Raw genomic sequence first — 15,799 nt, 5'->3', positions numbered from 1 at the left:
AAAATCCCTCCTTACAGATGTCTGTACACCATAGAAGTCATTTTCTAATGTAGCTCTAGTTGTCAGGATGATTATTTTAACCCCATAAAGAGGCAGCCTAGTTTAGGCCTTAAGGCTCAGAGCCAATTTTTAAAATGTGACGTGTCAATTTATGTGGTAATAACTCTGGAATGCTTATGCCTATCCAAGCGATTGAGATTATTTTCTTGTGACACATTGGGCTTTATGTTAGTGGTAAAATTTGGTCGATATATTCAGTGTTTATTTGTGAAAAAATAGCATTTTTCAGAATTTAAATGTATCTGCTTGTAAGACAGATAGTAATACCACACAAAATAGTAACTAGTTTACATATACCATATGTTGGCATTATTTTTTTAACATTCTTTTATTCTTCTAGGATGTTACAAAGTTTAGAACATGAGAAGCAAATTTCAAATATTTTGAAGAAAATGTCAAAAGCCTCTTTTTTGTTTTTAGGTACCAGTTCAGTTCTGAAATGGCTTTGAGGGCCTTTTATATTAGAAACCCCCATAACCACCCCCTTTTAAAAACTAGACCCCTCCAAGTATTCAAAACAGCATTTAGAAAGCTTCTTAACCCTTTAGGCAGTTCACAGCAATTTAAGGCAAAGTAGAGGTAAATTTTTTAATTTTTTACAAGGAATAAAGGAGAAAAAGCACCACAACCATTGTTTAACCCCTAAGAAGCCGCAATCGCTATTGAACGCTACTTTTGAGTGGCTAATCAGTGGGGACACCGCAACGTACTATTAGGTCATGGAGCGCGAACGATGCACTTACCATGACATCACATATGCCATGATGGACACTGCACGTGTCTGAAACGCGTAGGTGAAATATAATTGCTATACACCCTTCAGTACTTTGAATTTATATTTTTAACTCGAATTTCAATAAAATTGGAACTTAGATTCCTTTTATTTACTGACAAGCGCTAGATCACAGTCTCTTCCTTGTCTCCACTTACCATGACCTAATAGTACGTCAAGGAGCGGGAAGTGGGTTAAACAATTTTAGTCCTGATAGAAACAGAAACTTCAAAAGTTTAAGAGGGTTTCTCTAAACAAAAATCATCATTGTAAAAAGTGCAGCAAGAGCAGTAATCCTACTGCTTTATAATGCTTAGAGCTGCTATGGTATGTTCACATATACAATTATTTGTGGTTTGGGTGCCAAAGTAACGTACAGCAGTAGCCAGATGTTACATTGTAGTCACAAATTGCACCGATAAAACATTACAGGTCATCACCTACGACATTAGCACTGCAGTGTCAAAACCTGGCGCAAACTGCTTAATAAACGCTAGCCATTAAATTTGGGTGTCTGGCCTTAGCGTTTTTTCCAAAAAATGCAGTAATGGCATGCCCAATACTTCTTTCAACCGACATACGCTGTTGGGGGTAAAATTGGGATACTACCATACATCATTATTCCAACGGTCACCTGATGTGTATAGGCACATTTAGAGTTCAGTCCCCTAAAGATCAAACATTGTTTTAAAGCATGCTAAACCTTTCATGTCAGTTCTCAGAATAAGCGGTCATATGTGTGTAGATGAGGAAGAACACTATTTCTGGTCATTGTATGACTTGCATATGGCATTTTTAGCAGTTTTCGACTCTGCAGGCTCTCGCTAATCCGCAGCTTTCTCTGAGCTAGTCGACAGAGCTGTCTTCTATACACTGCACACAGAGATAGAAGGGGGCGAATCCTGCTCTTCTATCACATATATAAAAGCTGCAGCAGCATGGATGAGTATTGTAGCTGAGAATCCAGCACTGCAGTGAGATAGAACACTTACTAGAAACTGCAGCAGCATCTATGCGTCTGTCACCTGATCACTCAGCGATCCGATAACTCATCTCTCAATACGGCTTTAGCAGTAAATTGCAAGTGAATGATCAGTGCAGGGAGAGGGGGAGAAGCAACTCATCGTTGGAGAAAGAGGCATATTTCTCTAATAAGATATTTTTAAGTTTCTTATATTCGCTAGTTCTATTGTTCGTGACCATTTAAGGCAAAATGTTGGAAGACCCCTTTAAAGGACCATGTAGATATAGTACATATTTCCTGGAAGCTGGAGGACATTTACCTGGAGGTAGAGTACACACGGTGATCTTCTGTCGGATGGCAAGACTAGACAAGAACAGTATTAGGAGACATGATTCTGTTATATTGTGTGCAGACAGATGCGTGTCCACCTATTACTAGTAAAGGATGTATGTAATAAATTGAAGCACCTAATAACCTGTCGCAAACTGGTTGGTACTAAAAAAAAAAAAAAAATGGTGTCCACAAGAATAAAAATAGAATGAAAACACCAGTGAAATATTTGCTCCAGAATGGTGTGGACTGCATGAAAGAGTGAAACAGCTTCAAGAAATACTTACTCTAATACGCTTCACCATGAAGCTAATGTTTCGAATCCCCATGAAATCCGTTGATTGATAAATTGTATCAATAGCTTTCACATGGCTGGATATCTGTTAAAAGGAAAAAATATATATATATTATTTCATACAAAGATATAGCTGCTAAGGAAGTAAATAAAATAAAAAACTAAAAAAAAACAACTGTACCGGACACAGGTTGATAAACATCTACAAAACATATGTAGCAGAGCTGAATTTGTCACATACATAGCTTCAAAGTTACAGCACATACAGAAAAACCAAGACAGGACATCTTTGTACCAGGTTTCCCTTGATACAAATATCTTTTGAAGTTTGTAGATTTAGCTGTGCCAAAGTCTGCTGCATAGCCTGGCAGATAATGTGGCTGAAAATTTCAGGGGACAGGTCAGTCAACGGTAATCACTGGAAATTTGCCATCTGAATAACTCTAGTGTAGTCCAAGTATTCTAATACTACCTGTGAAGACCTACAGTGAGATTGGCTATTTTTTCTCTAGAAGCAGTTCTGACAAATGTTTAGATTGACATATACAGAAGGCCATACATTTAAAGGGTAACTAAACGTCCAACTAAACGCTCAGAAGTTTTGATTGGTGGGGGTCCGACACCCCCACCAATCGCTAAAACGAAGAGGCAGAAGCGCTCCAGAGAGTACTCGGCTGCTTCATTTCTGATCGGCTTTTTCCGGAAATCGATGTAGCGGTATACGGACTCAATAGACATTCTATGAGCCCATACTCCACTACATCACTTTTCCGGAAAAAGCCAAACAGAAACGAAGCAGCTGAGCGCTCACACGTTTAGTTACCCTTTAAGATTTCAGGATGTCCAGATGACCGAAGACTAATAGCTATGGAAATGTTGATCTGCCGCGTTTGATTTTTCCACGTTCATGTCAAACAGATCTGCCTCTTATCAATTGAAACACAGACAAGGCCACAGATCAAGGCACAGATCGAACAGCAATTTGTTGCTTTATCTTATGATGTAGTCTTTTAGAACGACAACTTCCACAGACAAGTCGTTGTGAAAACTACGGTCTTAAATCCCTAGCACAATAAGTCATTTTCAGCATGATGGATCCTCCATTTAAAGGTATTGTACAAGATTGGAATAACAGGGCTGCGGTCTTCCAAATACAGCGCCACACCTGTACACGGGTTGTGTGTGGTATTGCAGCTCAACCACATTCACTGCAATGGAGCAGAGCTGCAATACCAGATAACCCATGGACAGTTGTGGCGCGGTTTCAGAACGAAAGCCACTATGTATTTCTAAACCTGTACAACCCCCTTTCCTTTACGTATTGTCTGAACTGGCTATGCGCTTACTGTGGATTTAGCGTATTACCAGCTTTAGAATGAAGCTCTAATTGGAATATTTCCCATTAAATGTGGGATCAATGAGAATCTACTGCAGAGTTGCCTAGCTATCAGATTACAGGCTGATCGATCTGTAGACTGGATCCCATGTAGTACACAGCTTGCTGATGAATAGGTGTGGAATCTATTTTTTTTTTAATGACAGTCACGGCCGTTTTCACAACAATTCAGTTCTATGGCTGTATTTACAGAGTTTTTTTTTTTACAGCCCATGAATACTGGTCGTCAAAAAAAATAGAACGTTTTATTTTTGGCCGTTTTCACGGACCCCATAGAAGTCAATGGATTAGATTTTAACGGTGGTTTTTCAGAAATCAATCCTGGTTATGGCCGTTAAAAACTGATCCTGACCCTCACAAGCACTACTTTAAGCACTGAGCTGGGGACGCCCCTGACGTCACAGTCCATATATTGACAGTGACGTCAGGGCTTTCTACTACGGAGTCCCCGGCCAGGGCATCGCAAGCTCTTGCCGGGGGCTCCTGTCTTGGGAAAGCCCTTGACGTCACTGACCATATATGGCAATGTGCTGGCTGGGGATTCAGCTCCTGGAGGGGCCCCTGACGTCACTGTCCATATATAGACAGTGATATCAGGGGCTCCACCAGGATTCCTCTCCTAGCGAGAGCCCCAATGGCGCCATCTACAGGGGGTGCCGCTATCGATCGTGACCATGCAATGCACCCCTATCTACAGGGGACACTGTGGCGCTATCTAAATGGGCACTGGCACTTTGTGGGGGTACTATCTAGGGGGCATTGCGGCACTATCTACATGGGCACTGTGGTGTTTTCAGGGGTTGGGACAAAATATAACCATGACGAATTAAATTCATCTGTTTGCCATCCGTTCTTTATGGCGGTTTAAATAAAAAAATAAAAAAAACTGATGACAAACGGCCGTTAAAAACGGTCAGACGGTCGAGTAATGTATGAAAATGTTGACATACACCGAAGCAAAATGGCCATGAAAACCAAAGTTGATCTGTTTTAACTGACATTTTTTCTCATTCTAGTGTGAATATAGCCTTAAATGTTATTAATATATACACAAATCTTCAGAAATAACCATGGTTTAAAAACAATGAACTGTATAAGAAGCAAGTTCTTCCGTGTTTCAGAGTTCTATTAATATCGGAAGGAGACTGATCCTCCTGTGTAATGGAAAGAGTAGAACATGGTTACGTACCACGGATTCCGTTCACATTCTAGCAGGAGATTTGTCCCTCATTTAAATGGTCATACCCTAAATCCATGGTAAGGCGCAAAACCAGTAGAGGCAATACTTAAAAGGAGGATCCATCATGCTGAAAAGGACTTAATGTGCTACGTTCCGTTACATGATACATCCTCCCTTTATGGCTGACACTTTCAATTTAGTTTAAGTGTTAGGATGAAGCATAACAGTATTATTTTATAAGACTTTTACCCTAAGGACTTCCAATCCTAAATGTTCAAGAGACTTTTCTACATTTCCTTTGTGTGGCTGGGTTATTTCTAGTAAGAAGACATGCTAAATTCATCCCTTGACATCAACACACAGAATGAAGGAAGAAAACGCTCAAGCAAAGAGAACAAAATGGAAATTCACACTTTTCAATATAAATTACCACTGAAAAGCAAGGCACTGGACTGAGCCTACAGACCATTTACAGTAATGATATCTCGGGAGACACAGACTGCAGCTGGATGATAATGTGTTCAGAAATACTAAGGGTCAGAGATAAAAGAGGAGAAAAAAAAAAACTCTCTCCACTTGTGGAGAGTTGGATCAGGGGAACACAAGACAAGAAGAAAATGAGGCAGGTTAAAGAAATAGAGGAAAATATTCAATCTACAGAGTAAAACGGATACTAAAGACGGGAACATGTCAATTTAACTATAGGAGATCAGATTCTCGCAGATAAAAATGGCAGTCATTGAAACTTTATATACAGCAGGCACAAGGTCAAAACAACCAGTTTTAAGTAACCTTGTGTTTTGTCTTCGTTCAGCAAGAAACCAATTACACTAAAGAAAAACTACCAACTCTCCGGTTTTGCTGGCAGTAGTTCACACTAGCTGTAAAGTATCATAGTGCATCAGCTATGCTGCCCATCTATCATAGAGGACACTGGGAAATGTCTGGATAGGTTATCTAATCTTTCTGGAAAACAGGGTCCTTTTTCACCGACCAATTTGGACCGTAAAAACAACCGCCGATCCCGGAGACGGATCGTTGACCGTCGGTCATTTGCTCCTTTCACAAGGGGCCATGATCAGTAACGTATGGGGACGAGCGATCGTTACTACGATCACTCGTCCCCATGCAATTCCATCAAGTCGGCAGCATGTCTCCCTATTTACACAGGGAAATGTGCTGCCAACAACTATAATATTTGTGCAGCATAAACTATACGAGCGTTTGCTCGTTCATCGGCTGATCATTGCCCTGTTTACACAGGGCAATGATCGGGAACGAGCGTTCATAAAAACACTCGCTTGCCTGATCATCTTTAGCATGTGTAAAAGGGCCTTTAGTGGTGTTTAGGGTACATGTGTTTTTGGCCAATGTATGACCCAACTGATGCACTAGAGTGAATGGGTCCTTACCGCACATCAATTGCATTACATGCTATGGCCGGAAAAAAAAGTCCCAATAGTTCTGTAATCCAATATGAAGAATATCCACATCACAAACTGGTATAAATGCAAACAATGAACACATTTTTCCGATAAAAAAAATGCTGTGGAATTTTTTTTATTTTTCTTTTACGTATTTTCAAATAAATTCATTAGACATTTGGATTCTCTCACATGATTTTCCACATTAATCAGAAAAAAAAAATAATCACGACAGAACAGCTATGTAGGATGTGACGTTCATATATCTCCAGAAATAATTTCTTTACACAATTTTTATTTTATTATGCCACCTGCATATACAAATATTAAAACATTGCCCTTTATTACCACTACTTTCTGCAACAGTACACCCAATTGTTACATAGCACACGTATACTAAATGTACCCCAATATTCGCGTTACAATGCTTTCCTGACCTTACTATCGGACTTCTACAAAAGTAATATAAAGTGAATCAGAAACTAAACATTAATTAAATCATGGTTTTATTACACCCATGTGTTTTCATTTTTATGTTTTGTATGTGAGTATATCAAATAAAAAAAATAGGTATGATACATTGTGGTTTTCACATAGGAAATGTCAGCAGCCTATTGTGTGTGTGCTTCAACTAGTTATTTTCTGCCGCTTAAAGGGAACCTGTCACCAGAATTTCACCTATTGAGCTTTACATATCCCTCACTGGCCGCTGCTATCAAAAGTTCATTGCCATTATCCCCTCTCCTAAATTCCTCCTCTGACTGTAAATAACGGTCTGCAAACATTTTGCGCCTTTTATCGTAATAATCCGATGTCCCTTTGTGCGCACACACCTGAAGAGGACATCAATGCACAAGCGCGGGATTTTGTGTGCTGGGTAAAGGCGAGGAGCTGTCAATCAAAAGTAAGGAGGTGAAGTAAACTCGGAAAGACTTGAGGAATGAAGATATGACTCTTTTCAAACGAAGATTTGACTCTTTTCTGCTCATTAGCATACGGTGTGGGAACACTAAAAAACGGAATACTAAAGGCACAGAGCCGACTAAGAAGATAATTATAGGTTATATAGAAATGATTTTTCACCCACTACCACTCGGTAATGCTGGTTTAATAGGTCAAATGCTGGTGACAGGTTCCCTTTAAGGCCCCATGCACACGACCGTATTTTTCATCAGTAAATACGGACCCATTCACTTCTATTGGCCACGGACACCTTTCAGTATTATTACTGATGGGAGTCCGTGCTGAAAAAAATGATAGAACCTGTCCTATTCTTGTCAGTAATTACGGCAAGGACTCTCCCATCAATGTCTATGGGAGCTTCCGTAAATACGGATGGCTACTAATGTGCATTCGTAAACTGTCCGTATTTACGGAAGCATTGCTAGGCAACATGTTGATGACATTATTTGCAACCTCCGTTTTTTGTAAGGATCCGTATATACAGATGGAATACGGACCGTATGTACGGACAGCCTTGGCTATATACTGATGAAATACGGATGCCTACAGATCCGTATTTACTGACAATATTTCTGGATAGATGAAAATACTGTAGTGTGCATGAGGCTAAGGCCCCATGCACACGACCGTAAAAAACCTCAGTTTTTGCAGACCGCAATTGCGGTCTGCAAAAATTGACCCATTCACTTTCATTGAACGCGGACACCTTTCCGTAGCGCTACGGATGGGTGTCCGTGCCGTAGAAAATTTTTCCGAAAATTATGGAACATGTCCGTTCTTTTGCACTTTGCGGACCTTGCTCCCATACTTTGTATGGGAGCACGGCCCGAAAATGCGGGTGGCAGTCGGCAGCTGGCCGTGCCCGCAATCTGGGGCCGTAATTGCAGGCACGGTCGTGTGCATGGGGCCTTAGGCCGTATTACATCAACCAATAATCTGCTGATGCAGCGAGCGCCGATCTTTGCCCCTGTCACACGGAGCTATGGATGGGGCCAAGTGGTTGTTACTCCGACCGCTTGTCCCCATACGTTATCACGTCGACAGCGCGTTTCACTGTTTACACAGGGAGCTGTGCTGCCAACAACGATAAATACTTTACTTTAAAACGATACAATCAGCAGATTAACGAGCTAGTTCATCTGCTGATCGCTGCCCTGTTTGCACAGGGCAATTAACAACGAGCGCTCTATGAACACTTGTCTGCCCGATAATCGCCCAGTGTAAAAGCCCCTACAGTTTTTTGCTTTGCGGTTTAGACTTCGACAACAGTGTCTTCTCATTATCGGGGGGTGGGTAATTTACTTACGGATAGCGCTATTGTACTGCCGGAGGCCTACATAAGGCAGGATAGAAAGACCATACACAAACTAAGCTCAGATAACAAAAATATGCAACTCAATTGGGAAAATAAAAAGTATAGCATCCAAACGGAAGAAAAATCGGCAGAAAAATTATTCTGTCTATGGTTAGTTTAATGATTTTAAATGTGTTATGGAGATATTGATTTCTAAACATTTTCTCTAAAATGCAACTGAAATCATTAAAAACTTAAAATGGAGTAAATTACATTTCTCACAAAGAAATCTGGCTAGAAACTGATCACAAAAACTCAGCACTCATAGAAATGCAAACAATTTGCACGTAGCACAGCGATCTCAACATGCAAGAGATGTTACCTGGGCAATCACCGCTTCCCTTGTTTCGCCGTATCTCCTGAAGAACAGATGGTCAGTCTGGATGTAGAGCTGGCAGGTATTTTTCTCTGCCTGGGCTGCTCGTTTCTTCCTAAAAATGACTGGACCAGTCTCTTCATGCTCTTCCAAGTGTTTCTAATAGCAATTACAGGTAAAAGTAATGAAATTCACACGGCTTAGTCTATAGTCAAAGTATGAGCAGATAGCACTGAATGATCAAATCAGAACTATTATAAATATTAAAAGAGACCGATCAGAAAATATAGATTGCTCAGCAATGTAATGTTAATACGAAGATCCCACAAATCAAACATGCTAAATGTATTTTACTAATAATATGCTAGTTTTTTTTACAAAACACAATTACTTTAATTTACACCTTAACACACAAAATATCAGTGTTCATCGTTCCTTTAAAGTGTACCTATTGTTAACATTTCTTTGTGCATAAATTAGTAGTAAATTAAACTTTGGAATATATTAGGGGAAGGTGTGATCTTCCTCACCTTGCAGTAGCCTGTAGTTCCCCTTTCCCTGCTTCCAGTCCCTCTGTACATGTTCAGAAACCTCAGTCCCCACAACATCCATCTGCAGTAATTCAGTAAACAGTAATCAGGGAGGAAGGGGGAGGAGGGGATGCAGCTGCAGCTTCTCTCCGTTTCTGTGAAACTGCATGCTGAGAGGGAGCAGAAGTGGGGAGACATCTGATTGGCTCAGAGTGCTGTGCACAGGACTATGTGATTTGTGGGCAGTTAGAAACTACAAAGTAAGGGGCAAATATCGCGCCGAAAAGTCTATCCACACAAAAAGAAGCAAACGGAAAGTAATACGTTTACAGGAGTCATAATTGGAATTCCTTTGAAAGGGAATAAAAAAAATAATAAAATGCATGTTAGAAGCAAAATTCTGGCTGCACTACATCTAACAGACACCTTCAGCTGCGATTGTGATAAAAAATTTTGTTAACAATAGGTACACTTTAAATTCATGTATATTTTTAATTACTCAGAGTACATAATATATGCCTGGTGTTAAAAAGCACACGCAAAGACACGGTACAAAAACAAGACAGGAAAGGGATCCATCTGATGAGATCAGAATTGCCTGCAAGAGCCAATGATCATGTGAGAACTTAATAAATAAATCATAGATATATGAATATATATATATATATATATACACACATATATATATATATATATATATATATATATATATCTCTCAAAAACCCAAAAATATAATCTCAGAAAGGTTCAACATGTAAACATAGTGATCATGGAACGAAGCATATTTTTTTTATGGACTTCCCATTACAAATCCCACTGAAGAACTTTATTATTGCTTGTAAGCAGCAGTCACTACGTATATATCATTGAACTAAACAGAGATCGGCTTTAAGGCACTGTTCACAACTCAGTTAGGAGCCTCCGTCGCAGATTTCGTTACGTTGTTTAGCAAAATGACGAAAACCCTAAAGGAAACCCATTAAAGTTAATGGGTTCCAATCGGGTTACGTCATACACAAGATCCGGCGCCTCAATTGATTGAAAAGCTAGCGCAGATGTGAACAGAGCCTAACATATTCCTTGGATTTAAGAGCAAATTTCCAAATGTGCAGCAAGTTAGAGGCAGAGCGCTAAAGAATAAAATGGCCCTTACCTGGTTTTGCGGTTCACTTTGAGCGGACATCTGATACATTTTCATCCTTTCAAACACAGAGTGATCTGCACATCCCCCCTGAGCTCCATATTTATGAGGATATTCTGTAAGGCAGAAATTCAAGGTGGTTACACAAACCTTCCAAGTCTGACAAAGAACTTCTGTTGCAGACAGAACATTAAAACAATTCCACGTTGCTTTCGTACAGTAAACGTCCTACTAACTTGCAGAGTGAACGGAAAAATATTACATATTGGAACAATATAGACCAGACCTGTAATATACACAAATCGCAGAATAACTCACTAAGAAACAGTCAAAAGATGAAAGCACTGACTGGATTAGCGACGTACAACCTGTGGTCTTGCGAAACAAATATGGGTCCTAGAACTGTTGGCGTACGGCAGATTTACAATGGTTACCCAACCAAAATAAAAAGCTTAAAGTAATATTTCAGCAGATTGGTGTTATTCATCGCATAATGAAACGTTATACAACATTGTAACTCCCATTCTGTATCAATTCTGCACAGTTTTCCCGATTTCTGTCACCATTTCTGTCTGTCTGAAACCACCATTGTTTACTTTCAGTGGATAAATACCTGCCCTAGTCATGAGACTATCACAGTGTGACCACCATATGACCAAGAAAGATTTGTATCCGCTGGAAGTAAACAAATGAAGACTTGTATTGAATAATTGCAAGTAGAGCTATTGAAAACAAAGAGGAATTGATACAGAAAGTATATTGGAAGACAGTATAACTTCATAATAGAATTGGTTAAAGAGGCTCTGTCACCAGATTTTGCAACCCCTATCTGCTATTGCAGCAGATCGGCGCTGCAATGTAGATTACAGTAACGTTTTTATTTTTAAAAAACGAGCATTTTTGGCCAAGTTATGACCATTTTTGGATTTATGCAAATGAGGCTTGCAAAAGTCCAAGTGGACATGTTTAAAGTAAAAGTCCAACTGGGCGTGTATTATGTGCGTACATCGGGGCGTGTTTACTACTTTTACTAGCTGGGCGTTCTGACGAGAAGTATCTTCCACTTCTCTTCAGAACGCCCAGCTTCTGCCAGATCACGCTGTGACGTCACTCACAGGTCCTGCATCGTGTCAGACGAGCGAGGACACATCGGCACCAGAGGCTACAGTTGATTCTGCAGCAGCATCAGCGTTTGCAGGTAAAAATCGATGTAGCTACTTACCTGCAAACGCTGATGCTGCTGCAAAATCAACTGTAGCCTCTGGTGCCGACGTGTCCTCGCTCGTCCGACACGATGCAGGACCTGTGAGTGACGTCACAGCGTGATCTGGCAGAAGCTGGGCGTTCTGAAGAGAAGTGGATGATACTTTGTCAGAACGCCCAGCTAGTAAAAGTAGTAAACACGCCCCGATGTACGCACATAATACACGCCCACTTGGACTTTTACTGTAAACACGCCCAGTTGTACTTTTGCAAGCCTCATTTGCATAAATACAAAAATGGTCATGACTTGGCCAAAAATGCTCGTTTTTTAAAAATAAAAACGTTACTGTAATCTACATTGCAGCGCCTATCTGCTGCAATAGCAGATAGGGGTTGCAAAATTTGGTGACAGAGCCTCTTTAATAAAAATTACTCAGACTGTAAAACCCCTTTAACCCCATAATGACCGGCGATACGCCTCTTCACGGCGGCCTAATCAAAGTCCTGCACGGGTGTCCCGTGCATGCTGTACCGGGTGCTCGGCTGACCGATGACAGCTGGGCTCCTGCTCCAATGGCAGCGATCGAAGTTACTCTATTGGTCCCGGTGATCATGTGACTGGTCACATGATCGCCGGGTGCCGTTAGTGACAGACGGCTGCTGGGTCTTACTAGACCCAGCACAGCCCTATTAGTGACAATCTTCACTATGAGAGGGCTGATTTCGCCTGTGCAGCCCCAGTTACTGTGGAAAAACTTGGTGTAAAAGAAAGAAAAAAAAAAAGTCCCCCAAACGTCTTCTCTGACCTTTGAGGGACAGACCATAGTAATAAGAAAATAAAAGTAAAGTAAAGAGCAAAAAATAAATAATAATAACAGATAAAATACCCACCCCCAAAAACAAATGTTCCTCCCCCTGCCAATCATGATTGTAACGCTAGCCCTGACCCAGTTACCCGAATATAGACATGTAATATATTAAAATTTACGGTAGACAATGACGATCACAAATAAAAGGTCTATTTTAGGGTAAAACTATTTTATTACCAAAAATAAAATAGCTAAATAAGCTTTTTTTTAGTATGTTCAAACTTTAAGCCTAAAAATAGCAAAGAGGAGGTGTATAAAAAGGATATAAAAAAAGAAACCTGCAGTGTCTACGGAAAAAAACAATGCAAAAATCACGTCGCTAGCCCAACAAATAAAAAAGTTAAAGCCGTTTAACAGCGTGCTAAAAAGGGCTAAACGGTGTCTGGTCCTGAAGGCTCCAAATAGCCCGGTCATGAACTGGTTAAATTGCATAGAACGGTGGTTAAATTGCTGGGGTTTTTTTTTTTTATAACCCCCCCCCCATGGTGCCATTGAAAAATACAGCTAATCTCGCAAAACACAAGTCCTCATACAGCCATGTTGACAGGAAAAAAGAAGAAAAAAAAAACACTTTATAGCTCTCTGAATGGGACCATGGGAAAACTCAAATAAAAGATTGCTTTGTCATTAAGGCCCAGAAAGCATGCAGAAGGATGGGGTTAAGCCTAGCTAATAACTAATAGGGAACTAGCTTTATTGACCTAATTTTGGAACTACAATGTTTACCAGTTCTACAATCATTTCTAATATTCTATAATGTCAAGCTAACAAATGATGGGTGAAAGGACAAGGTGAAAAAGTGTAAAAGTGTGTAAAAGTGCAAAGAAACGCTGCGAAAACCATGGCAAGAAAGTGCAGGCAGGTCAAAATCTGCCACAAAATTCCTGAAGGAATTCCTAAGGGCCTATTCACAGTTTTTTTGCAGGCAGATTTTTACCTGCCTGCAAATTCTTGAAGCGATATTCGTGGCGTTTTTCAGCCGTGGCTGTTGAGCACCACAGGCAAATAAACGCTTTCTCTGCCTCCCATTGATTTCAATGAGAGGTCAGAGGCGGAACCGCGGAAAGAAAGAGCATGCAGCATTTTTTTTTTTTTTTACTGTGAGCGGCTAAAAACTGCCGCAGAAAAAAAAAAACAAAAAAAAAAACAGCCTCTGCCTCCCATTGAAATCAATGTAAGGCGGTTTCAGACGTTTTTTTGGCCGGTAATCCCGATACGCTTTCTGCGTCAAAATCAGCGTAATAAAAACGCAGTATGAACTGGGCCTTAAAGGGCTTAGGCTTCTTTCACATCTGCGTTGCGGTCCCATTCTGACCTTCCGTCTGAGCTTTTGCTTCCGGCAAAACGACGTGTCCGGAGCACAACAGGCACAAACGGAAACCACGGGCACCGGATCAGTCACCATTGAAATCAATGGTGATGGAAATTGAAACCTCATGTTTCCGTTCCTGTCTGTTCAGGGTCCCGTTCTGACGGAAATCTCAGACGGAACGTCAAAACGGGACCCCAACGCAGATGTGAACAGAGCCTTATGAACAGGGGTTATCTGGACACAACCTCTATAGGCTAGGTTCACACACAGTTTTTTGACGAGGAAACTGCGTCCGCAAAACTTGCCAAATACCGGCCGAAAATGACTCCCATTGATTTCAATGGGAGGCGGAGGCGGTTTTCTCCCGCGAGCGGAAAATCCGTGGGACACGCCCTATCTTTGCGCGGTTACGCTTCTGACCTCCCATTGACCTCAATAGAAGGCAGAGAAAGCGTATTTCACTGAGTTTTATGCCCGCGGCGTTCAATGGCCGCAGGAGAAAAACGCCGCGAAAATCGGCGTGCAGGCAGAGGAAAACTTCCGAACTGAATTTTGAGGCAGATTTTCCACCTGCAAAAAACTCAGTGTGAACCCAGCCTTATTAGGCAATATTCACACAGAGTATTTTGACGAGTTTTTTGACGCGGAAACCGCGTTGCAAAACTCGGCAAAAACGGCCCGAAAATGCCTCCCATTGATTTCAATGGGAGGCGTCAGCGTCTTTTTCCCGCGAGCAGTAAAACTGCCTCGCGGGAAAAAGAAGCGACATGCCCTATCTTCGGGCGTTTCCGCCTCTGACCTCCCATTGACTTAAATGGGAGGCAGAGAAAGAGTGTTTCGTGGCGCTCAATGGCCGCGGGCGAAAAACTAAGCGAAAATCGACGTGCAGGGAAAGGAAAATCTGCCTCAAACTTCCAAACTGAATTTTGAGGCAGATATTCCTCCTGCAAAATACTCCGTGTGAACATAGCCTTAAAGAGATTTTCATTTTTGAAAATTTAAATAAAGAATTAAAAAAAATAAAAACAAATATCAACTACTGGAAAACTGCCATAAAAGTAAGAAAATGCAGTAGTTGAAAAGCTTTTCCGGCCTTCAAAACCAAAGTTCCATTAGCCGAAAAATGACATTATTGTAAAAAGGTTATTTATAATGTTTAAAGGATCACAAAGGTTGAAGAGGTGTGCAATTCATTTTAAATCAATGTTTTCGATTTATCTCGAAAGGGCTCTGGCTCTCGCCCCTTTGAGTCTTTATAATAAAAGGTAATAACCAACAGCCATTAAGAACATTGAATTTCACTAAATTGCTTCCTATTTATGTAGGACTGCAGACACAAAACATGATAAGTACATAAAGATTTGATGTTATTTTTTTCTGAAGCAGAGAACATGCTTATAATCGGACGGTTCAGTTTTTGTCGTGCTTAAATACTAAAGCGTTAAAAAAAAAAAAGTTGATCTGCCATGTTGGATTATTTTGGGGTGCAGTCCTAGGAAAGTTGTTTGTGGCAAACAACATATATGCCATCTGCCAAAAAATTAGCCGACATGGTTTACTTATTTTGTTATGTTATTGCATTGTAAGTGCGGCTGGACCAATTTTTATGGCGTAAAAAAGTCTAAAGCGGCACAAGTCACAAATAGTGTGATTTTAGAGCGGCTTCTGCTGATCTCGTCACCTTTCCAAA

General features: G+C 40.6%; 1 protein-coding gene across 1 annotated transcript in view; it reads right to left on the bottom strand.

Moving 5' to 3' along the window:
- Positions 1-15,799, bottom strand: part of ADAM10 (ADAM metallopeptidase domain 10) — a 167,363-nt gene that overhangs the window by 26,792 nt on the left and 124,772 nt on the right. Inside the window, exons 5-7 of the mRNA XM_075857941.1 lie at positions 10,738-10,841; positions 9,061-9,213; positions 2,414-2,506 (exon numbers count right to left, since the gene is read on the bottom strand). Of these exons, the coding sequence (XP_075714056.1) occupies positions 2,414-2,506; positions 9,061-9,213; positions 10,738-10,841 (350 nt within the window). The remainder of the gene's footprint in view (positions 1-2,413; positions 2,507-9,060; positions 9,214-10,737; positions 10,842-15,799) is intronic.

This window comes from Rhinoderma darwinii, chromosome 3 (assembly GCF_050947455.1).
Source record: "Rhinoderma darwinii isolate aRhiDar2 chromosome 3, aRhiDar2.hap1, whole genome shotgun sequence".
Taxonomy (NCBI): Eukaryota; Metazoa; Chordata; class Amphibia; order Anura; family Rhinodermatidae; genus Rhinoderma; species Rhinoderma darwinii.
This window is presented reverse-complemented; position numbering and strand designations above follow the sequence as displayed.